This window comes from Lepus europaeus, chromosome 14 (genome assembly GCF_033115175.1).
Source record: "Lepus europaeus isolate LE1 chromosome 14, mLepTim1.pri, whole genome shotgun sequence".
NCBI lineage: Eukaryota > Metazoa > Chordata > Mammalia > Lagomorpha > Leporidae > Lepus > Lepus europaeus.
In genome coordinates, this window is record NC_084840.1 from 56,315,530 (window position 1) to 56,339,849 (window position 24,320).

Consider the following 24,320-nt stretch of genomic DNA (forward strand, 5'->3'; position numbering starts at 1 on the left):
AACACAACATGAGAATTATGCTCTCAGCAAGATATAGAAATAAGAGAAACACCAAATTAATAAACCCTTTCAGAAGCATTCATGAGAGAAATATACCAACCTCAGTATAAACAGAAACTCTAAGCTTAAAATAATTTTGTCACCAAACATTGTACCCTGTGGTCCAAGTTTCAATATAGAAAAACTGAATTTTTATTTTCACTTACCATGTTGTATGTCTTTCATATCTAAGTGAAGACTAGACATTAATATTCCAACTGCTTGTGATCTTTTGTTGCTTAATAACTTCACAACCTGCTCGAGGAAGGAAAAATGGAAAACATTAATTTGAATCCCAAAATTCCTAATATACTTTTCAAAATCCTAAATGAAGAACAAATTAAGAGAAAATGCCTTTTGTCACTACTTAAATTGTTCAAAACCAATTTTTCTGTGCTTAAAGAATGCTTTTGGGTTTTATGTCATAAATCTTTGGGATCCAATATTCCTCCTCCTCCCTCCCCCCCAGAATTCACTATTAGCTTCAAAGTCATGTTCTTTAACAGTGTTTTAAGAGCCTGATCTGTCAACAATTTTCTAATAGTCTAGAAAATTGGTCTCTGTAAAATAACAATTACATGTTTGATTATTTGCAGCCTGAGTTATAAAAAGTGTTTCTTTTTAAATACAGAGCCTTGAAACACTGGTCAAAAGCGAAGGGCAACATAAAAGTACACACATAGACAATTTGTTAGGTCATATTGGTTGTTCCATAAAACAGAAAATGTGCTTTTATTTGGGTCATTAAGAAAGCTCACTATTTTATTGGCAGTTCCGTTATTCTGCATTTGACCCACATTTTGTGGAGAACTTTCCAACTAATTAATAGAGGGATACAACCATCAAATTAGCAGAGCAGCAGCCAGTCAATCTCAAGTCTGGATACCCGGAAAGTCTTGGAGAGTCAGTGCACACAACCTTAAGGGAAGGTTTCCTAAAGCAGAGGTGGGCAGCTTGTTACAGAACAGATGTGTCGGCCCGGTGCCATGGCTCACTTGGCTAATCCTCCGCCTGCAGCGCCGGCACCTGGGGTTCTAATCCCAGTTGGGGCGCCGAATTCTGTCCCAGTTGCTCCTCTTCCAGTCCAGCTCTCTGCTGTGGCCCGGGAAGGCAGTGGAGGATGGCCCAAGTGCTTGGGCCCTGCACTCGCATGGGAGACCAGGAGGGAGCACATGGCTCCTGGCTTCAGATCAGCGCAGTGCACCAGCCGTAGTGGCCATTTAGGGGGTGAACCAACAGAAAAAGGAAGGCCTTTCTCTGTCTCTTCTCTCTCACTGTCTAACCCTGCCTGTCAAAAAAAAAAAAAAATGTGTCGAAACTGTGTTTTACAGACAATATAACACATCACCAACAAATCCTGCTTATGAAACTCTTATCCCAATTCGTGATCCTGTGAAGGACAGCAATTTCTATTTACTCTCTGTTTTATTTTAAATCTTCTTAGAAAAACACTGGAGGAAAAGGAAAGAAAAGTGGTTATGGCCAAATTACCAGAAGTGACAGCTGCCTTAACAGCTATCACATTTGTTGACTTTGTATTCCTTTTTGGTTTAAGTTGGGTCAATCAGGAAACTAATAAAATAATCATACCCAGCTGTCACACGAAGTCACAGAGTAAAACAATATTCTTAACAGCAATAATAGCTTTCTTGGTTCCCCAGCAGGGATGGGGGTTGGGAATACAACAAACCACTTTCAGAAAGACCAACCACAAAAACCTCCTGAGTCATTTCTGAAAACCTCCTGTGGTATGGGACAATACCTCACAAGAGGCACTGCTGGCTCAGAGGGAAATTGACATATAAATTTTGATTCTAAATGTATTCTTTAAACACTTTATTAAATTTCAACTATGAAAAAATATCTTCAAAACTGAGTATGAATCCACTAGTATGGCAAAGTACTTCTATGAATGGTATCTCCCTTCAGAGCTGACAGAAACAAAAATTTAATATCAGAAAAGCAGAAGGTAGGAACTGTCTGAAAAACAATTCCTAACTTCAGAAAAATGCATTCTGGGGCCCATCCATGCTATTTGACAAAACTCCTTCTATGAAACTCCCTGTCACCTCCTGGTCCTGAAATGAAAAGGACATTTAAACTCATATACCATGTGACCTCCCTGCAGTGTCAGCATGTCCATCACACCTTTACAGAAACTCTACTCTAGAAGTCCTGGCCAGTTCTTCTCAGTCCCTTTGAAAGTGAACTATTCTGGGACCGGCATTGTGGCACAGCAAGTTAAGCTGCTGCCTGTGATACTGGCATTCCATATTAGAATGTGGGTTCAAGTCTCAGCTGCTCTGCTTCTGATCCAGCTCTCTGCTAATGTGCCAGGGAAGCAGCAGAAGATGGCCTGAGTACTTGGTTCCCTACCACTCTTGTGAGAGACCCGGCTGGAGTTCCAGGCCCAGCTCCAGCCACGGTGGCCATTTGGGGAGTGAACCAGCAGATGGAAGATTGATCGCTCTCTCTCTCTCTCTGAAACATGCTTTTTCTATTAAAAATCAAATGCACTTGATTGTAAACTATTCTTGTTTAAATGCCTAAGATACTATGTAGAAACTATAATTACCTATTACCTTCCAGAAGGCATATACATTTAGGAGAGAAAAGATATCTAAAACAATGGACTGAGGTGTGGGTATTATGGCACAGTGAGTTAAGCAACCACTTGGGATATCTGCAACCCATATTGGAGTGCCTAGTTCAAGTCCCTGCTATTCTGTGCTTCTTATCCAACATCCTGCTAATATACTGAGAAAGCAGCAGGTGATGATGGCCCAAGGCCTTGTGTTTCTGCCACCCACATGGGAGACCCATATGGAATTTCTGGCTCTTGGCTTTGGCCTAGCCCAAACTTGGTTGTTGTGGGAATCTGGGGAGTAAACTATTGGATGGAAGCTCATTGACTCTCTCTCTATCTGCCCTTCAATTAAAAATTAATAAATCTTTAAAAAACTAAAAATAAAAGGATGTACTCCAAATTTCCCTACAGCAATCCAAACCTTATGCCATTAACTGCTGTCATTTTCTGTTCTTCTTTCTCAATACTCTGGATAATAAGAACCTGACGCTATCAAACTAGAACATGCTTAGAATCTAGTGACCACAGTTGCAATGGAGAAAAAAGATTGGACTCTTCTAAGATTAAATAAGACTCCTTAGCTAAAAAGAGAAGAATTAGAACATATAATCAGAAAAAAAGGAGTATTTTGAACTTGCCTATAGTCACACCAGATTCAACTAATTATCGTAATGAAGTTATTATCTTGGGCTTCCCTAGGAGGCAGGATTTATGTACAGAGATTATGAATGTAGACTTTATAAAATAAAGTAGTACTTTTCAAACTTTAATGTGCAGCTTGGTCATTTGGGATCTTTTTTAAATAAATCTGGACAGGGCTGAGGTTTCTCATATCTAACAAGGTCCCAGAAATGCCAGTGTTTCTGGTGCACAGATCTCGTTTCTAGAATCTCCTACTTGTTTCCTAAAACATTCTCAAAAAACTGCTAAACCTAAAGCCTCAGTTCCCTCATCTAGAAAAACAGTAACAGCAACATCAGTTTCTAAAAATTGCAACAAGGGCCAGCACTGTGGCGCGGCAGGTTAAAGCCTGGCCTGAAGCGCTGGCACCCCATATGAGTGCCGGTTCTAGTCCTGGCTGCTCCTCTTCCAATCCAGCTCTCTGCTATGGCCTGGGATACCAGTAGAAGATGGCTCAAGTCCTTGGGCCCCTGCACCCACGTGGGAGACCTGGAAGAAGCTCCTGGCTTCGGATCGGCACAGCTTCAGCCATTGCGGCCATCTGGGGAGTGAACCACAGATGGAAGACCTCTCTCTGTGTCTCCACCTCTCTCTGTAACTCGTTCAGATAAATAAAATAAAATCTTTAAAAAAAAGTTGCAATAGATATTCAATGTGATGTTGTACCTAACATTTTTGGCAATGTGCCTAGCATATAGTGTCTTCATTGCTATAAACAATAGTTATAAGAAGTTAAGACTTTGAAGACATTATAAATGCTTTGTCAAAAATGAAATTTTTGGCAGCTTTTATCTTACATCGATTCACTCAGTTTATTGTGATACCAATTCATACACTACAACAAAGAAAAAACTCATACATTCATTACTCCATTTAATTCTGCAAGACAATTATTGAACTTTCCTTCCTCCTATGTAATTTTTTAAGAACTCAAAACCTCATTAGCTTAGTAGCATTTCCATGTTTGCAAATTATTTCTCTACTTAATGCTCTTCCTTGGTAGTCTATGACCAATAAACGTAGTTGCTTTGAAAATATGCTCTATTTGGCCATGAAAGAGAATAAAACCGACATGTCCTATACATGTGGTCCCAGTAAAAACTTTCAAGACTCTAATATTGTTGACCTAATTAGGCTGCTTAAGTAGAAATGCGATTAAAATAAACATTAACTAATTTTTGGTCTGAACAATTACTGTTATCAATGAGATATCCTTTATCCCAACTACCTCTTTTTTATTTAGTGATTTAGTGTATAAACTAAGTGAGTACTGGGAACTGTGACAGAAGAATCATGATAAAAGCAGAAAGGAAAAATAGTAATGTATTAACATCTATTTTGTAGATCATTAAATATTAATTTATTTTTGTGTTATGTTGAATCCCCTTACTTGGATGATTATACACAGAAGTTCCTAACAATGGTATGCCCAGGAAAATATACAATAGTTAAATCAATAGGTGTGCCACACCTTAAATACAAGCTTGCGTTAGAAAAACCAGAAACTAGCAATTTTAATCAACTTGAGTTTTCTTTCAAATGCTATTCTGTGAAAACGTATACTAAAATGATTCTTGGTCTTTTAAAACATTTTATTTAAGACATACAAGTTTCATTTATTTCACAGATACTTCCCCTCTACTTCCACTGCCCATTCTCCTTTCATCCTGATGAAGGGAGGCAGACAGGATATAGGTACATGTGAACAAGCCCACATCGCACCATGGTCCAGGTTATGTGCTGCACAGCATTTGGAATACAGGCAGAAGCTGGCCAGCACAGGGATAGAGATGCATTTCTTTAATTATTATAACTCTGGGTCTGAATTCCAGCATCGGCATGTGAAGATCCTTGGGTTTCTTGGTCTCTTTTGTTTAATCCTAAGTGTTCTGATCTGTGAAATGGGGGAAATACATCATAGAGTGGTCCATAAGATGATTATTTAGTTGTAAGCAGTGTTACCTACTCAATATGTGCATTGCAGGTTGCTGTCAGCCCACAGGCTAAATATCACTTGTCCACAAAAGGGATGAATATGTACAGAAATTGAAAGCAAGATTTAGAAATTTTAGAGTAAACTGATGGAGTAATATTTTGCCCATTGAATCTAGATCTGTATGTCTTTGATTTGGAAGTTTTTTCTAGTTTCACTTTTCTGGTAAATCATATATATTTTATTGTACAAGAGCACCAGAACAAGATGGACCGGGGATTTGAAAACCGGTTCTTTACTAGGCATACTATCTGTGGAAGCAAGGCCAAAATAATATGAAGGACTTTGACACAAAATCTACTATAATTCCCTAGGCCTTTTCCTAATAGCCCTAAGACTAAAGAAAGAGGCAGAATTTTTGGTCAGACTTCAGGTTTCCACTGGTCCCCATATAATAGCCCATTCTACTTTGTTGCCTTCCCTCCACAACATCCCAGGACAAACTTCAGATTCAATATCAATACCATGTTAAAACAGATTAAGAAGAATCAGAACAAACATGAGGAAACCAACGCAAGTGATGTACAACATTCAGAAAAACATTCGAATGCATCGTATCTTAAAAAAAAAAAATTCACATTGGTTACTATCCTCACTCTGTCTTTTATGACCTTGTCTAAATATGATCAGAGTCGGCAAACTTGGAAGGCTTCCATAGCCTTAGCAACTCATGACGACAGCCTAGGGTGGTTACTGGCGCCATAAACTAGAGTGTCAATTTGTTGGGTCAACAACAGGAGCCACTGTGCACTTGCTCCTCATGTGGGATCTCTGTCCTTAATGTGCTATACATTGTGATTTAATGCTATAACTAGTGCTCAAACAGTATGTTTCACTTTGTGTTTCTATGTGGGTGCAAACTGTTGAAATCTTAATACTAAATTGATCTTCTGTATATAAAGAGAATTGAAAATGAATCTTGATGCAAATGGAAGGGGAGAGGGAGCGGGAGAGGGGAGGGTTGCAGGTGGGAGGGAAGTTATGGGAGGGGGAAGCCACTGTAATCCATAAGCTGTACACTGGAAATTTATATTCATTAAATAAAAGTTTAAAAAAAAATTCAAAGCAGCAATTTTATTGTCACAGGTGAACTATTCCTTTTACTTCTGAGTAAATATGATTTAGGAGAAAAAACTAGAGCATGAAGTTCTTTAAAAAGATGAATATTACTTACTCCTCTAGAAATCTGTTAATTTTTTTCAATAATTCATTGATCATAACAATAGCCACAAGGAATAAACCAAGCACCATCTTAAAATACAAGTTGTGGGGCAGGCATTTGATGCAGCAGTTAAGACACTGTTTTGGAAGCCCATATGCCAAATCAGAGTGCACAGGTTTAAGTCCCAGCTCCATTTCTGATTCCAGCTTCCTGCTCATATGCACACCCTGGGAGGCAGCAGGTAATGGCTCAAATAATTGAGTTCCTGTCACCCACATGTGCGGCCCAGACTGAGCTCTCAGCTCCAGGCTTCAGCCTGGTTCTGGCCCTCACTGTTCCAGGCATCCAGAAAGTTAACGAAGATCTCTGTCTGTCTTGGTCTTTCAAGTAAACACAAATGTTTGAAGAAATTGAAGTTGTGTAGTTCTTTTTTTTCAAAGGAGCACCTAAAACTTTAGTGTGAGAGAAAGATGGTAATTCCTTTTTTCTACTGAAACCAATTTTTTCTTAGGTGATAGCAGGGGAAACTATTAAATCTCAGTGGACAGTGAAACAAGCATCAAATGGACTAGTGAAAGAAAATGTGAAGGGTGAGAAAAACTAACTTCAACTTTAGTTTTCACATACCTGCCCACTAGAAATTTTAAATATATAACCAAGAAATTTCAGATCGTATAGCAAGCCAAGCATTGGGGGAAGGTTAAGAAAAGCCCTTAGTTTCCATTCATTTGCCTTACCTCCTAACAGTGGTCACAAAATAAGATAATATTAATTCACTAAACAAACCTATTTGGATTAGTGCTTAAAGCAACTTGAAGTCAGGAAGAGATCCTTAATGGCAGACCTGCAAGCAATTAACCTAAGCTCAACACCAAAAGAGACAAGAACAGGCGTGTGCATGTGGCCTAGGAGTTAAGCTGCCAGATAGAACACCCTAGTCCCACATGCAAGTGCCTAGGTCCAGTTCCAAGGTCTGAGTACAGATTCAAGCTTCCCAGTAATGCACACCCTAGGAGACAGCAAGTAATGGCTTAGATTCTTGAGCTCCTGCCACCCATGAGATTTGCACTGAGTGCTTAGCTCCCAGCTTTGCTAGGCCCTTGAGGGGATTTGGGAAGTGAAGCAGCAGGCGGGAGTGTACATTTTCCCTCCTCCCTCACAACACACACACACAATCAAGTAAATTTATACTTTCTAAAAGAGAGTGAGAGAACTACAAAAGACCACTCATCAATTCTCTAAAACTGTACCATCCAATACAGAGCTACTAACCATGTGGTTAACTGGGTACTTGAAATATGTACAGACCTACAAGACTTGTTTTCTTTTTTTCCTTAAGGATTTAAGAGAATATAAAATACCTGATTTGTAAAATGCTGAATACATGTTTAAGTGAAAGTATTTTGGCCACTCTGTATTTTATGTTACTGTTAATATCAATCTTAATTTCACCGACTTTTGTATACTTTTTAAAATGTGGCTCCCATTTTAAAGCTTGAATCTGTACACAGACCTTGGAACTGGACCTAGGCACTTGCATGTGGGACTAGGGTGTTCTATCTGGCAGCTTAACTCCTAGGCCAAATGCACACCCCTGTTCTTGTCTCTTTTGGTGTTGAGCTTAGGTTAATTGCTTGCGGGTCTGCCGTTAAGGATCTCTCCCTGATTTCAATTTTTAAATTGCACATGTGCCTTGCATTTTATTTTTATTGGGTGGTAGTGAACAAGAAGATCTACCAGGGGCTGGCATCATGGCACAGCAGGTTAAGCTGTCAGCTGGGATGCCAGGATCCCATATGAATGCTAGTTTGAGTCCTGGCTGCTCCACTTCTGATTCAGCGCCTTGCTAATGCACCTGGGAAAGCAGTGGAAGATGGCCCAATTCTTGGGCCCTTGAACCCCTGTGGGAGACTGGGATAGAGTTCCAGGCTCCTGACTTCAGCCTGACTCAGCACCGGCTGTTGTGGCCATGTGGGGAGTGAAGCAGCAGACAGAAAATCTTAATCTCTCTGTCTGTTCTTCTTTCTCTGTAACTCTGCCTTTCAAAGTAATAAATAAATCATTTTAAAAAAAATCTAACAACTTTGAACAAATTGTAATCATTTAATCCATTTAGCTTGAACCTAAAGTCCCTTTATTCTTTCTTCAGTTCAAACAAATAAAGATAACATGGTATTTGTGTCAAAGACCCATTGACTATTGAGCTGGCCTTACTTACAAGTCAGAAAAAAACTACATGCTAAACGTGTTCTCTAGTAAATAGTATAGGTATTAGCAGGTTGGAAATATACTTAGACAGACAATGGAATACAGAGATTCCTATTGAGTGAAGGAAGATACTCCCTTCCCTCACCCACAATATTCCAGAGAATGAAAACACCATATATGCAAATCCCTTGCCCTTTAAATAAGATCTGAGCTGTCCTATCAATTAAATATGGCTCATATTATTTACTGATTATAAAACCAAAATTAAACTATAGAGTCTTAAAATGATTAATTTACTGTTTTTATAAATCCTACCCAAATCATTTTCATGTTAATTTCAACACAAAAAGAGTAGAAGGTTAGTAACCCATCATAATACCATCTCTCAGGTACAATCACTAAGGACAGTTTCATGGACATATTTCCATAGCATTCCAAGAACCTCTATTACATTTCTCCTTAAATATTTCCCCCTGTAACAGACCACGTTCCTGTGTAGTCCAGCCCATTGCACTGGATGCTCTAAATGGAGTCTAATGTTGGCATGCTACACATCTTCACTAAAATTTTCTGTCACATTCAACAGTATTTCTTTTTCTAGAATCTATGGCATATGCAACACCACTAATCATTTATTCTTGTCTGCCCTAACTTTTTATCCTCTTTACAATATCATTTCATCTATTTTACGTTCTGCTCTGTAAATAATAATTTTTTTTTAATTTTTGAGCTGGTTATATCTTCAATTATTTCTCTAGATTCTCTTGTCTGCATTTCCCACCACCTAACCAATGAGCACCCTTCTCTCTCCAGTCTCTCTCCTGCTCTGTTTCATTGCTTTTCTGTACAATCTGATGAGAACATCTATAACCTTTGAAAGACCTCACCTTTTTACATCTCATACATAACACACTGTTCTGAGCTACTATTCTTTGTCTTTATTTCCCGGTCACTGCTATTTAGAGCCTTCCTTTCCTCCTTCAACTCAACATGATCAAATACTAAGCATACTTGTTTAAAAAAACCGAGAACCACTGTGGCAAGTTCTGACTTTAGGAATCTATGCCTCTTCATGCTTCTAGCAGTAACATCTGAATTTTAACTGGATCTATACCAGGCCAGATAACAATTTCCACAGCCTACTTTATATTAAGTATAGCTACAAAAACAAGTTATGGGCAAATGCAATGCAGGGAACAAAAAAGTGTTGCCTCTAAAAGGAAACTTCTTGCCCTTCACTTCTTTCTTTTTCTCAGACTAAAGGAAGAATTACAGAAGGGAGTCATCCTCAGCCATACTACCCCCTGCGGGTAAAGCAACAAAATAAGCTGGAATATGGATCTCTGGACAATCTGATGGAATAGAGGCACTGTACCTCCCTCAACACACACTTGCCCAGACTTCTCATGAAAGTGAAATCAACTTCCTGCTTCATAAGATGAAAAGAGACAGCCAAACCAATAGTTTACCTAACATCTACTTAGCATCAGGTGTTGTGCTGAACATGGTGGTAAAAACACAGAAGACCAAGGAAATGAAAAAGCCCATCATCCTTTGCCCAGCCAGCTCTCTGTCTCTATTTCTCTGTTATTGATATCACATCTCCAATTGTCAGCACCTTGACTCATCCTTCCTCTTTTTTCCTCACACCTAGCCACACATCAAGTTACACCAATGTTTCCTTATCAAGATTTCTCTTTCACAGACACTGTGGTGCTGCAAGTTCTTATGGCCCCTCCCAGAGCCTGCAGGCAGAATGTGAGGTTGCCTCAAAGATCCCAGTGCTGCTCTTAGACCAATTTCTGTTCTGCCTTCATCATGCACTCTCCTTTAAAAGACATTCAGTGATCCCTTACAGCTCTGCTCTATTTTCCACAGTCACAGGGTTATCTCTGACTGCTCACTGGACCAAAATTTTCAAGTCCCACTCCTCCACAGTGCTTTTCCTGAACATCCTCTGACCTTACACCTAATGTTTAAAACACTATAAGCAGGACCTGTGCAGTGGCATAGAAGGTTTGAGTTCTGGTTGTTCCATTTCCAATCTAGCTCCCTGCAAATGTGTCTGAGAAAGCAGTAGAAGATGGCTCAAGTCCTTGGGCCTCTGTACCCATGTAGAAGACCCAGAAGAATCTCCTGGCTCCTAGCTTCGGATCAGTCCAGCTCCAGCCATTGGAAGGTCTGTCTCCCTCTCTCTGTAACTCTACCTTTCAAATGAAGTATGTAAATCTTTGGGAAAAAAAAAAAAAAAAAAGACTATGAGTTTCTCTTTTACTTTGTTAATACGCTATTTTCCTACTGGATAATACACATGATAAATTGCTGGGGCAACCGTCACTAAATTAAAAATACCTGTACACAAGGCCTGCATCAAATCACCTATTCCAATACCCAGCACAAAGATAAAAAATTGCAGCCAATCAATAAATATATGTGGATTAAATGAACCTGTCTAAACTATTATTACTTTTTTAGATGGTCTCTATAACCTAGGAAAAATGATCCCCTCCCTTGGATGAAAATCAGAATCACTGAGGTACCTTCCTAAATTAACATTCCTGCTTTCCATTCCAAAGAGTCTTTTTTTTTTTTTCCTAGCATAGAGCCCTAGAATATGTATCTAAAGCACATGTAAATAAATATACACACACAGCTAACACTGATACAAATTTAGGAACCACTGAAAAGGAAGTGGTCAAATAATTCTTGAGCTGTGATTCTTCTACTAAACTCAAATCAAAAACTGAAAAATACTAACTTACCTAATACCACAGAATTATGCCAAAATGCAATAGAAAGCTGTTCTGAACTATACTTATTATGTGAGTAACAAGATTAAATTTAAATATTTAATCAGCCAACAATGGTGTTTCTTATTAAGAAATTTTTTAAGTATGTATTTTATATATGTGATACTAGAAAATTAAGTTGATTCGTGAAAGGGCTCTACATTAAATATCCCATAACTCAATGTTTTTTGCAATTCCTTACTATGAAGTAACAATCAAGCACCAGTGAAAGAAACCAAACCATTTCCTCACAGTCAAGACGCAGAGTCACAACACAAGTTTTGTTTTCTAATTCCTAGTTAGGGTAATACAGTGCTTACTTCTGAAACACCATGGCACAGCCTTGCTAGAAACTGGATATTAGCTTACAGGGATAAATGGCCAGATTCAATAGGGCAAATGAGTATGGTAAGATAATAACAGTCAACTACAGAGATTAGGCAAAGGTAAATTCCAAAGTGAACTTACAGAATGCAAAAACTGCTGTTTCTCACACAGATGTTCAAGTGCAAAGTAATATATGAGATGGTATGCAAAGCACTCAAGGAACAACAGAGGCAAAATGCAGCCTCTGTTTTTTCAAATGGGAAAGTCACAGGAGAAAATGAACAAATATGAAGTAGTAAAAGCAAATTAAATGAGTAACTTAAGAATGGAAGGAAATGCTGAGAGAATGATTCTCAGACTCAACATCCCCAGTGATTTGATCTCTAAAGCAGGAAATCTATATTTCAGACTATATCTTTGCCTCAATGAGTAAATTAGCAGTTATGTGACTTGGGACAAATTCATTAAACTGCAGATCTCTAGCTGTAGAATATAGTTAATATTCCATACGCAACATTCTCTTAACTTGAGATAAAGTTACCAACATATAAAATACTTTTAAACTACAAAACACATTGCAAGTCAGGTGTTGGTGTTATGTTTAGCAAAGCTAAACTAATAATTGTGTTTTATAATGCTATAAAAGCACTTGAATTCATTTCAACAAGAACCACCACCAGAGATAATAAAAGGTGATAAGGAATAAACATCTAGAATTAAGAGAGCAAATGATCCACACATTGGCTAATTCTCACCTCCGTGGAAATTCACAAAGTTCTTTTTCCCTAAAAGTTCTTTAGATATACTGTGGATCATCTTATAACTTCAATTTTTAAATTTAATTTCCTTATTTGGGAAAGATAAATTCATCTCTAGATTTTCACCAAATGAGAATCAGGAACCAAGAGCCTGAAAACAGCCAGACATCTTAAATCTTAACTAGTCTACACTCAAAAGCGAAGAATGCTCTGCTTGTATGGGATTTTACAGAGCAAGAGGTTATCAGGTTTTCTTTAGTCTATACCCACAACCAAGGAGGACTGCAGTCTTATTTATACTACTACCTTCCCCTACTCAGATTAATGTTAAGCCTTGGGGCAGGGTGGCCGACCTCACAGGCATCCCACAGCATTCCAAGGCACTGCAGACGGCAGAGGACATTGACACTGACCATGCCCAGGAATGATATCGTCATACTATCTGGTTGGCACCAGACAATCCTATTAGGATAGCCTCAGCATAAGCTCAGAAACAAAGGAGCCAGTTTGCTAATTACTGAGATGACATTTGAACCCCTCTCACTGACTAAGAATCTAGAAGTCAATCTTGAAAATAAAGTGTAGCCTACTTGAGCAAAATTTGTCTGCTTTTTAAGTAGGACCTAGATATGCCTCCCAGCAGAGGCATCAACCTATGGGAGACCTAGCTTTACCGGTCCTGCTTTTGAGTCTCAGCTTTGGAAGTAGATTGGAAGTTGTGGTATTTGGTAAAGTTACCAATAAGAGCCTCTCAATGCTCTTACAATCTGTCAATCTCTCTCACTTGGTTATCTTTTTATTTTAATTTTTATTAATATAAAGAGAACAGATTTCATATATTTCATACATACAATTCTAAGAAGACAACCAAAGTCTCCTCCCTCCCTCCCTTTTTCAATCCCCTCTCTTTTTTTCCTTTACTCTTGCACATGTTTAATGCATCACAAATCATAATATTTGACAAGTAAAACACAGAAGCAGAAAGACCACAGTTCCACAATAATATAGACAAGGACTATAAATAATAATCATAAGATGGCAGTTTCATTCTTATACTTTTGTTGAATTCTATATTAAATACCACATATCAGAGAAAACATGATATTTGTCTTTTGGAAACTGGCTTATTATCTTGATGTGTATTTCTCTAATCTGGATGCTATTCTTTGACTGAGTAGGTTGTTACAATCTCTCCTGGTGCCAATTCTTGGTTCCTGCTTTGACTCATTTAGTCCATCACCCCAATACAAGTTTCCTAGTTCCTTATCTCATGTTGTTCCAACTAACTGGAAGTAAGAACATGGAGAATGTGGAAGTCAGTGCACAGGATACCTTCTCACCAAACAAAAACTATCATCCACCTGGATCATTTACATTCCTTGAAAACAGTATCTCCCTCTACCATCTCTTGCCATTCAATGGACCACAATAATTCACTGTTAAATCAGAAATCAAGTCAGACATTAAAGATGTGTCCTACTACAAAAAATATATATATAATTTAGTAAACCCTAAGGCATATGTATCCTACACAGTTTTGAGAAAGGTAAACAGAGACAATGATACTTCTTTATCCTACAAGATCAGCCACACTTACCCAATCAATGGTTTGATTATTCACTTAAAAATGCAAACTATTAAAGGAGCAGAGCCATAGGCTGGTTCTAGTCAAGTTGAATGCAGTAATTATATATCTTAATTGACATATAACATACTGAAATCACATTGGCCAAAATAATAACTATTATGTACTGAGTCACAGAAGAAAACAATATTCAGTAGGGAAAATTACTGAAAGATCCAAGACAATGAGAAGCAGGTGAGGATTTCATAATAGGTTGCATTTCAAAATTCATTTTTATTAAAAATATATACGCAGGGGCCGGTGCTGTGGTATAGGGGGTAAAGCCACCGCCTGCAGTTCTGGCATCCCATATGGGTGCCGGTTCAAATCCTGGCTGCTCCACTTTTGATCCAGCTGCCTGGGAAAGCAGTGGAAGATGGCCCAATTTCTTGGGCCCCTGAACCAGTGTGGGAGACCTGGAAGAATCTCCTGGCTTCAGATCAGTCCAGCTCTGCCTGTTGTGGTCATTTGGGGAGAGAATCAGCAGATGGAAGATTCTCTCTGCCTCTCTGTAACTCTTTCAAATAAATAAATAAATCTTTAAATAAATATATAAGTACACTCAAATATACTTTGCTGAATTCACAAAAACATATATCAAAAAATATGTCAAATGCTAATAAAATACATGTGTAACAACATTAATATGCTGTAAACTGGAATTTCCAAATTCACTTTTCATTTAAAACATTATAGTAACATGCAACATAAGCTTAAATAAATACTACTTGCTATTAAAATGCTTTTCTAATTAAAACATTATCACAAATCTCCATCTTTCTTTATTTCTTATAGAACAGAGAAAAACATGTAGAGACATTTAAATTCTTTGAATTTAAACCATATACAATCTTCTCTTTTATATTCTTTGAACATAGCCTTTTGCCAGTCTAGCCAGTTTTGTCATATAGAATATATGCAGGGTATAATTTTGTTCTTCACCCTTTCAAGTATCTTGGTAGTTAGAAACAATGTTTGGTCCATCTGATTACATACACGTCTACCTAAGCTATATTTTCCCTTTCAGAATTTTCTCTAAAATTCTGGTATTAGATATATGCCTGTCTACAATGTTCACATTATGTTTTGAGTATTTAAAATTCAGTAGGAACCATTATAGGCTGATTAAAATTAAATTATCAGAAAACCATGAAATTGTGAGTACAACATCTAAACATTTAATGATATTGCCAAAATATTTGAATATCAAGTATGTTTCTACAAAATATGGATATCTCTTTCTTAATATTTTGGTATTATCTCAATAGAGGACATTAATTGTCATGAGTAAAAGATATAATATAGATTATAAGGTTAACAATAACCATGAAGAAATAAAAGGCTCATGTTGACACTATTTGCATATGTATTATTAAGTCGTGACAATAATGTATTGAGATAACATTATTTGATTTTATAATAAAGGTCTTTATCTATTCTAATAATCACTACAAAAACCCAGTGAAGTTAGAGCTACTACAGTCCAGATGCTCCAGATGAAATGATTTGCTGAAGGTCACACATCCATTTAGTTTCAGAGCCAGGATATGAATCCAAGCAGTGTGGCTCCAGGTTCCACCTTCTTAAGCACTATCTTGTACCACCTATGTGGTTTAATATGCAGAGCCCACTTCTGCCAAGTAACTTCCCAAATATAATTTCCTCCACTATTTCCTTAATATCCTGTGTTATCTTATACAAAACAAATGGACAGATAAAACATAAAGAGATTAAATTATTCTTCAAATTGTTAGCTAATAAACAAACCACAAAAGATAACACTCATCTGAATCTTCTTCTTATATATAACTCAATTTCAGGGAAATCATGAAAAAGGAATACCAAACCTAACTGATTCCCTTCCTTTGTAGTTATAACAACAAAATGCTAACAAAAATTTTAGATGTAAAGATTTCTAAAGCAGAAGTTAAATATGCAGGAAACAAACAACCACCTAGTATATATTTATTAAGCAGAATCACCAAATAAATGCTCCATGATTCATTGACTAGTTACTCAATTTGTGGATTAGTCAGGCATTTTGCGTCTCCCCCTGCTCTCTAGCCACTAGCATGATGTTTGTTTTTGGCTCTTCTGGAGAGCCAAGACTCATTTTCTAATTCTATCCACTGAATATGCATTTAGATGCATTTGATTCTACCCTATGGAAGAAGATATTCTAAGCTTTCTTACAAGTTTACAATCTCTATTTTTGGAAATGACACACTGAGTAAGTAACTGGCTAATTTTCCAAAGACCTCTTAGAGTTTGGAAGTAAAAGAGAGATAAACATTGATTTGCCAGTGAAATAATTTATTATGCTCATTTTTAGAGAATAAAGGTTTCAACATGTGAGTTTATGTCTTTGCAGACCAATAGTTTTCTTTCTGATGGCACCATTTTCCTGGATCATAAATTTAGCATTTTTCCTTTCTTCACAATTCCATTTATAGCAACACATACAGTACCAAGTAATTATTTCACATCCTAACCCAACAACAGCCAAGTCACTCATTATTCTTATCCTTGAAGATACCTTCTAATCTATGTTCCAAAACCTCAAGTTAGTGTTTAGTTATACAATAAATAGTTCTTCTAAAGTATATATTTTAATTTTTAAATTTTGTACATATAATTTTATAACATTGTTATTAAAGTATATCCATAGTAAAGTGAGAAAAGTCAAGTATAGGGTCCATGTAATTGCTACTTACATATACAGCCTTGTAACTGTCACTCTAATCACTATACAGAACATTATGAACAACCCGGAAGGGTCCGTTCACACCTCCCTCCTAGTATATAGTCTCCCTCCCTAAAAGTTTCATTCTGACTTTGGTTGTCACATACTACTTTTGCCAATTTTGGAATATCAGGGAAATGGAAATATCCTGTTATATTGGCTTTTGTCTCTGAAATTTATCAGTATTGAGAATTTAACAGTACACTGTTATTCCTCATTCCTGTGTACTACTATACTGTGCAGTTATGTTATAATTTATTCCTTGTTTCAATATTGACAGTAGTTATGAAGGCTGTTAGTACTGAGGTATTGCAAATATGCTACTACGAACATTCTTATATACATATTATATAAACTAAATTTCTTTGAATACACAGATAAGGACCAAAACCAGCATGATGATGGGATATACATACATATATATATTAATTAATTTTCCAAAGTAATTGTAGTTGTAATTGTTTGTACTTGTGCAGAACTAATGAAATAAATATTCATATTTTTAATAATTTTCTCAGATTTATAAAATTGCAATGATAAAAAATGTTAAGTATTTCAGAACAAAATTATAAGGTTAAATAAGTCACCTAGGATTCTATAAACCAGTTAAAATGTTTTTAGAAAGATGTTGCAGATCAATAACGTTCAAAACCATGTTTACAAAAATATACATGAATAGGTAGACTAAAATAAGTATTCACTGACAAAGTTATGTCTTTACCCATGATCCATGGCTGACCAATCAGAAGCAGTGGATATAGGGATATACAAGGTATATTTCAGTTGTTCATAAGCATACTTACTAAATAAATACCCCGTGGGTAGCTAACATTTAACTCCCAAATTTTCCTCAAATCAAGACTTCATCCTCGATGACTGATGCCTGCAATTGAGCATCGTTCTCTTTTCCAGAACATTATAGTCGGCTGACAAATCTCCTTGATTAAAAGTGTTTTTGAAAGTGATAAATAAACAAGCATTCCTGAAAAGTAATTTTGGCAAGTTTCTGGATTGGGTTTTTCTAGCCAATCCAACCAGCTTCGCCCCTAAAATCTGTGGCCAACATGTTCATAAGATAAATGAAGCTATATCAAAGCCCCAGGGAAGTAAATTATCTTTTAAAACATTCATTCAGAACTAAATAAAAGTACTTTTAGAATCAAACGCTATCTGAGTTATAAAGTTTGTTTCTCCCTTCTGAGGATCATTCTGTTCAGTTTAGGCTATCATGAAGGTAGAGAAACTCAAATGTTCCTGGGAAGTCTCCATAGTTAAGTCAGTTCTGATGTCTTTCACATTCTGTCTTATTCTGCAATCTCCCTATTCCACCCTCTAAAGCTAAAATAGTAAGCTCAGCACTTGGCACCCAGTTAGTATTCAACAGTCATGGAGTGAATTAATGCCACATGGAATATTTGGTTATCTTACCATTCCTATGATGTTCCTTTATGTGACTACACCATGACTCAATCTGAGGGGAAGACATGTGTCTCATTCTGTAGGTGATTCCATCCCAAGATAAAAAAGCCAGCTGGGGTATTTAATTAGTCTATTTCTAAAAATTCAAAAGAAGGAAAGACACTAAAAATACAGAGCTTTAAATAAAATGCACAATAGCAATTCTCCTGGATAGGAAAGACCAGTTACATAAAATCACAGAGTCCAAGCAAAGGAGTGTGCTAGGGACACTAAGGGCTGATATGCACAGTTAAGTCAAAATTGACCTGAAGAATAAATAGCTCTTATAAAAATACCTAAACATTTTCTATGTGGGTGGCAACTCATATGTCTATACCTGTTAATTATCTGTTTAAAAATCATTGACAGAGTTAACCGTTAGCCATCAACTTAATAAACCCACGAATTGCTACTTCAGTTTTCTGATCATTTTTAGTGCTATGAGAAAAGAGATAGAAAGATGGCCTAAGGATCAAAACTCCAAATCCCAGTCCCTTCCATTTGTATTCCCAGCTGTTCAGAAAACATCATATCCCTCTGATCCTTACCTACCATTAATGAAAGCAACACTGAATTTGCTTAAGATACTGAAAGGAAGGGTCACTAAATTTTCTGAAGGCATCTCAATGAAAAGTTTAACCAAAAGTAGCGAACAAGAAGAAAACAAAACTCCTGAAATAAACACATAGATGAAGATAATTTTTATATGGCCTTTTCAAAAAGTATAAGCAGAAACAGGTCATCTGTAATGCTTGTGATAGACTCACACCATGTAGTATCCCACAGTAATAGGGACTTGGAATATGCAGTCAAAAGCCTGGTGAGATGCTTAAGCCAACAGCTTCCATCCTAAAGAGAATGCATGGTGCTAGTGAGAGGGGAGAAAAACCACTTTCAGGTAATCAGCTGTGAGGAAATCACCTTTCTACCAACAGAATTGAGTAAAACTGGTTTAAAAAAACATTTTGAAACTCTCAGCAGAATCTCACACTTCAACTTTACCAGCAAATCACTCATCTATTAAGTTTTCTCAAGCCTGAGTCATGGACCCACATCCCTTATGTCCAGCCTCACAAAGTAATTTTGCACCAAAAGCAGTCTCCTGGGGGGATAGCAGGGAATTTACACATGGCATAAAGAGATGTGGTTAATCTAAGACATTAAAAAACTGTAAGGATTTAAAAAGAAAACATGTGAATAATCAGGAGTGACTAATAAATAAATTACCAAACTTCTTCGGTGGGATTCTTCCCACCAAACCAACTTTGACATTGGGGCGGGGAGGAGGGGGACAGAACTGAGATGTATCCTTATTCTCAGAAACATTGGTCGACTTCTACCACCCCAACACAGGAAAAGCTTAGGCTTACATCCTTCACTGATAAAGATTACACAATTAACAAATCAAAAGCTTATCTAAAAAGGAAAATCCTTTTAAAAGAAAATCAGATGAGTATCATAGCCATTTTAATGTCTTCTCAGGTGGATATCTTGGGCTATAAATCCCTCTATTCAATTACACAAGGATGATGTCAGGCTCTGTCTCTCAGGTTGTGTTGTGAAGACATCCCAGGACAGAAATGAAGACTCTTGATTTATTGCAACATCCCAGGCTTCATCCTTTTCCCCTTTTATCACTTGAACTGGAAGCTAAAAACCAACTCTTAACACAGAGGCAGTAAAGACAATAATCTGAGCTTATACAGTTTGCTAAAGCATAGCTGAAGAAATAATGACTATAAAGGAAAGAATAAAACCCTAGCAGCCTCAAGAGGACCACAGTGAATACAAGAAGTTATCCTCATCTGATTAAACATGGTTTTCTAACTAAATAACCTTGGGGAGCTTGATACACACATTTTCTTTTTTGGTGCCTACAGGAAGTCTTTAATGCATTTCTTGAAGCAGAAGTCATGTGATTATTGTCCAACATCATAGTTATGGCAAGCATGACATATGTCTCTTTGTAGTAAAAAGAAAAACATGCAAACTCAGACTGGGTTTGGGCTTAAAGAGACACAAATTGGCATCTTCACGTATAATGCTCAGGAGCACTCACCCATGCTGGGCCTGTTTCCCTTTCTTCTACAATGGGTTTTCCCTTTTCTGGAAGATCTCTACACCCTTGATCTCTTCTCCGACAGAAGATCTGCCCAGTGTGTAAAATCTCTTTGGCCCTTCTCACCTTTTTCTCCTCTTTTCAGGGGTCATCGGGAAGAAGGTAAGAATCATGGCGAGGGTAGGGGGGATGAGTGTCACCTGGGGAGGTTGTTAATGCAAAAAAATTAAATAATTTGTCCAACTTTTCTGCCTTTTTTCTTTCCACTCTTCCCCCCCTAGAAAAAAACAGTTAATACTATGGGATAATGGAAAGTCTAACTGGCATGGGTGAAAAGGAATGAACTGATTATTGTGGCGACCCATGAATTAAAAATAACTTACCAATAAAAGGATCTGGGGAAATGAATTCACACCCTGCAGCATTCTATTCATACCCACAACCCTTCGATCCATCTGAAGGCTGATTCATGTACCCCCTGGACTTCATAAAATACATGGAGTGTTGTTACCAATGGGTGTCACCAATAGTTGTGATGAACCCATTTCCAAAGTTTCTAGATCAGTAGAATGGCCCACTTGGGTTGTCATGATGGGAAGGAGATCAGTGTGTAAAGTTTGAGAAGATATACATTTTGCCACTGATCACTGTTTTTTTAATGACTACACAGAAAGAGGGACAAATACTCTGGTATTTTCCCTACTTAGTAATGGAATTGGTCCTATTCCTTGTAAAATTACTTTATTAAGTTTATCAAAATAAATAATCTTTTCAATGTCAACTTTCCTCTGAATTTTAGCATGAGTCTTTATAACAATATATTATTATTTCCAAATGATTTCTGAGAGTTAAATAAAAATGATAATTTTAGCAAGAAACAAGGAAACTTGAAAGGAAGAAACAGCCATACATAGTAATTTTTTAATAAGATGAGCTGATTAAGTGCCTGGGGAAGTTAATGAGTGAAAAGAAGAAGAACAATACATAAGTCACTGGAAATTTGCAACAGCTTAAATTTTAAAAATACATTGGTGCATGTAAACACACAGGAAAAAAAAAAGTATACAAGCAAAAGAGCAAGACCTTAGTAAGGTGAGTAGGACAGACAGTGATGACAGCAACAGATTCAATATAATCCTGGGTGGTCCAGTGGGGAAAAAATGTTCAAAGAAAAGAATGGGATCATTATTAAACTATTAAGAGAAAGGAATGACATCTTTATTAAACTATTAAGAGAAGGGAATGGCATCATTATTAAAACAGGGCAGTGAAATATGTGAAGTCACATTAGTAACCTCAAGTATAGCAAAAAGGACTTATTAAGCTGGATTAAGAAAAAAGATGTCAAACAAATGACTATTTGGTATGAGTCATGCATTATATATATATATATATATACATATATATATATACACATATCCTTCTTAGAATTTGCATGCAATATGAGTTGCTGTGCATGAAATTGTATCTTAACATGAGATACTGAAGAAAGTATAAATTTTGAACAATCTGAAATTGTAAGTGTAATGAAGAAAACTGTGCTTATACCTCTCAGAAACATTAGAAATGGAAATGGCCTAGTTTTTTTTAAGGTTTATAAGGGCATAAAAATATATTTTAAACAAGTTTTTAACTCCAAGGTGTTCTCTGATGTCAAATGGGAAGGAAAAATGAGCAAATGGAAAAGATTCATTAACATAAATGTTAAGGTCCTCGTAGTAAAGACAGAATATATGTAATAATATTTCCTGAAAAAAATCACTGAAGAAAACATATGGAACATGTTATCAGGAGAGAAAACAAAAATGAGGATAAATGAGCTTAAGAAGTACCTAGAAATGTTTTGGGAACAGGCGAATTTTTAAAAGGGAGAATCTCAGAGGGATGATAAATATCTTACTAATGTGACAAGAGGACTTAGTCCTAACCAGTGCCGATGGTTCATGAAGATATTTGTTCAATAACATAACACCAAGGTGATCACCTCTCATAAGTACTTTATACTGTTTAGGTGGACAGTCTCTCAATACAGTGACTCTTGGGTCTGGCGTTGTGGTACAGTGGGTTAAGCCACTGCCTGTGATGCCTACATCCCATATAATAGCACCAGTTCATGTCCTGACTGCTCCACTTCTGATCCAGGTTTCAGCTATGCTTGGGCACCTACCACCTAGATGGGAAATCATGATGGAGTTCCAGGCTCCTGCCTTTTGTGTCCATTTTGGGAGTGAACCATTGGATGTAAGATATCTCTCTCTCTCTCTCTCTCTCTCTCTCTGCCTTTTAATAAATTTTTTTTTAATAAGTCAAACCTTAAGTTTGAAGATGCAAGCTGCCAAGTCAGCTCAAAACTTAATTACTATTTCAAGTCATCATTGTAATTACTCCAAGCTCCCCAGATATTACTCTGGATCAATGACTTGGGGTCTCAATCCTCTATGCCTTCATCTCCTCTCAGAAGCTGTATTTTTTCCTTCTAAATAAATAGATTCTGGGGTGTACATTGTGATGTAGCAGGTTAGGCCACCAGTAGGGACACCCACATCCCACATCGGAGTGCCTGGATTGCCTTCTCAACTGTTACCAATCCAGCTTCCTGCTAAAGGGCACCTTGAGAGACAGCAGATGCTGGCTTGAGTCCATGGTACCAGTGGGAGGTGCAAATTGAGTTTCTAGCTCTACGGACTTCAGCTGGGCCATCCTTGGATATTGCAGGCATTTTGGATGTGAACCTATGTATGCATGTCTCTCTCTCTGACACTTTGCATTCCAAAAAAATAAAAATACATAAACTTAATATATATTCTTCTAATTTATCTAATACTGTAATTCACTTTTAAACTATGTATTTTACATGAACACTTGTTTCCTTGCGGTTTAATTTCTGTCACTAAACTACTGAATAAACTGAAACCACTTTGCCATTTGATTATCTCATCTACATTTTGTAATGATCAGATTTTGAATATAACCAAGTTTTGTTCATACTTGTTAGAAAAATGGGGAAATGTAATTCTATTCATTTTAAAGGGAAAATTTTTGTTTGCGTTTATATTTGGCTGTGCTACATTATTTTTGGAAGGTTTAATATAAAATGAAAAGAAACAATTGAGTGAGAGGGTTTTATTTGGTTTCCTTGCTTTTGGAAGACCTCTGTACCTGCTTCGTGTGTGGCAGTATTAAAAAGGAAGCTGGCATTGCTATAATAAAGTTTTCACTTACAGTAAAGCAGCCAAGTCAGTCTGGCATCACCAGGGCAATACTGCAGCTGAACTTTCAAAACAAAACAAGTTACTCTGTCTTTCCTTGCAAGTTCAAAGGCAGGAGATCAGCTCAAAGCCAGTTCTTTATGGAGCCTTGTGCCAACCTAAGCCATAAAAGAAAGGCTGATAATTTAAAAAGCACTCAGCTTCAAGTGAATCTCAACTCAATCTATACCTTCTAATGGTGCTTGAGGAACACGCTTTTTTTTTTTTTTTTTTTTTTTTTTTGGCACTAGAAAAGAAGCAGGAGAAATTCCAGTTATGAAAAATTTTATTTGTAATGGTAATTGATTTAAATATATAACACTTAAGCAAAATGGGGCCAGAAGTATATAGAAAAACAGTAAAAGAAACAAATGTAGTCATTTTATACTACACTTAGGGCTGAGAAACTAGTGACCTATTTATCTTTAAGTGAATTAATAACATTATTAGAATCCATGTGGAGAAATACACAAAACTAAATATAAAGATTGCCATTTGGATCACTTAAAGGAAAACTTGGTCTACATTCCTGCTAGTACACATCTCATAATGATTTTATGGCTATCTGGAAAAACTGAACAAAAAATGCCGATATACTTTCGCTAAACATTAGCTCAAAGTCAGTGATTTCTGATCTCATTTCA

At 36.8% G+C, this 24,320-nt stretch overlaps 1 protein-coding gene across 2 annotated transcripts in view; it reads right to left on the reverse strand.

Moving 5' to 3' along the window:
- The window catches only part of FMN2 (formin 2), a 358,901-nt gene that overhangs the window by 205,603 nt on the left and 128,978 nt on the right, over positions 1-24,320 (reverse strand). For both annotated transcript variants that reach the window (XM_062210677.1, XM_062210678.1), the window contains exon 7: positions 207-294. In XM_062210677.1, coding sequence (XP_062066661.1) covers positions 207-294 — 88 coding nt within the window. The remainder of the gene's footprint in view (positions 1-206; positions 295-24,320) is intronic.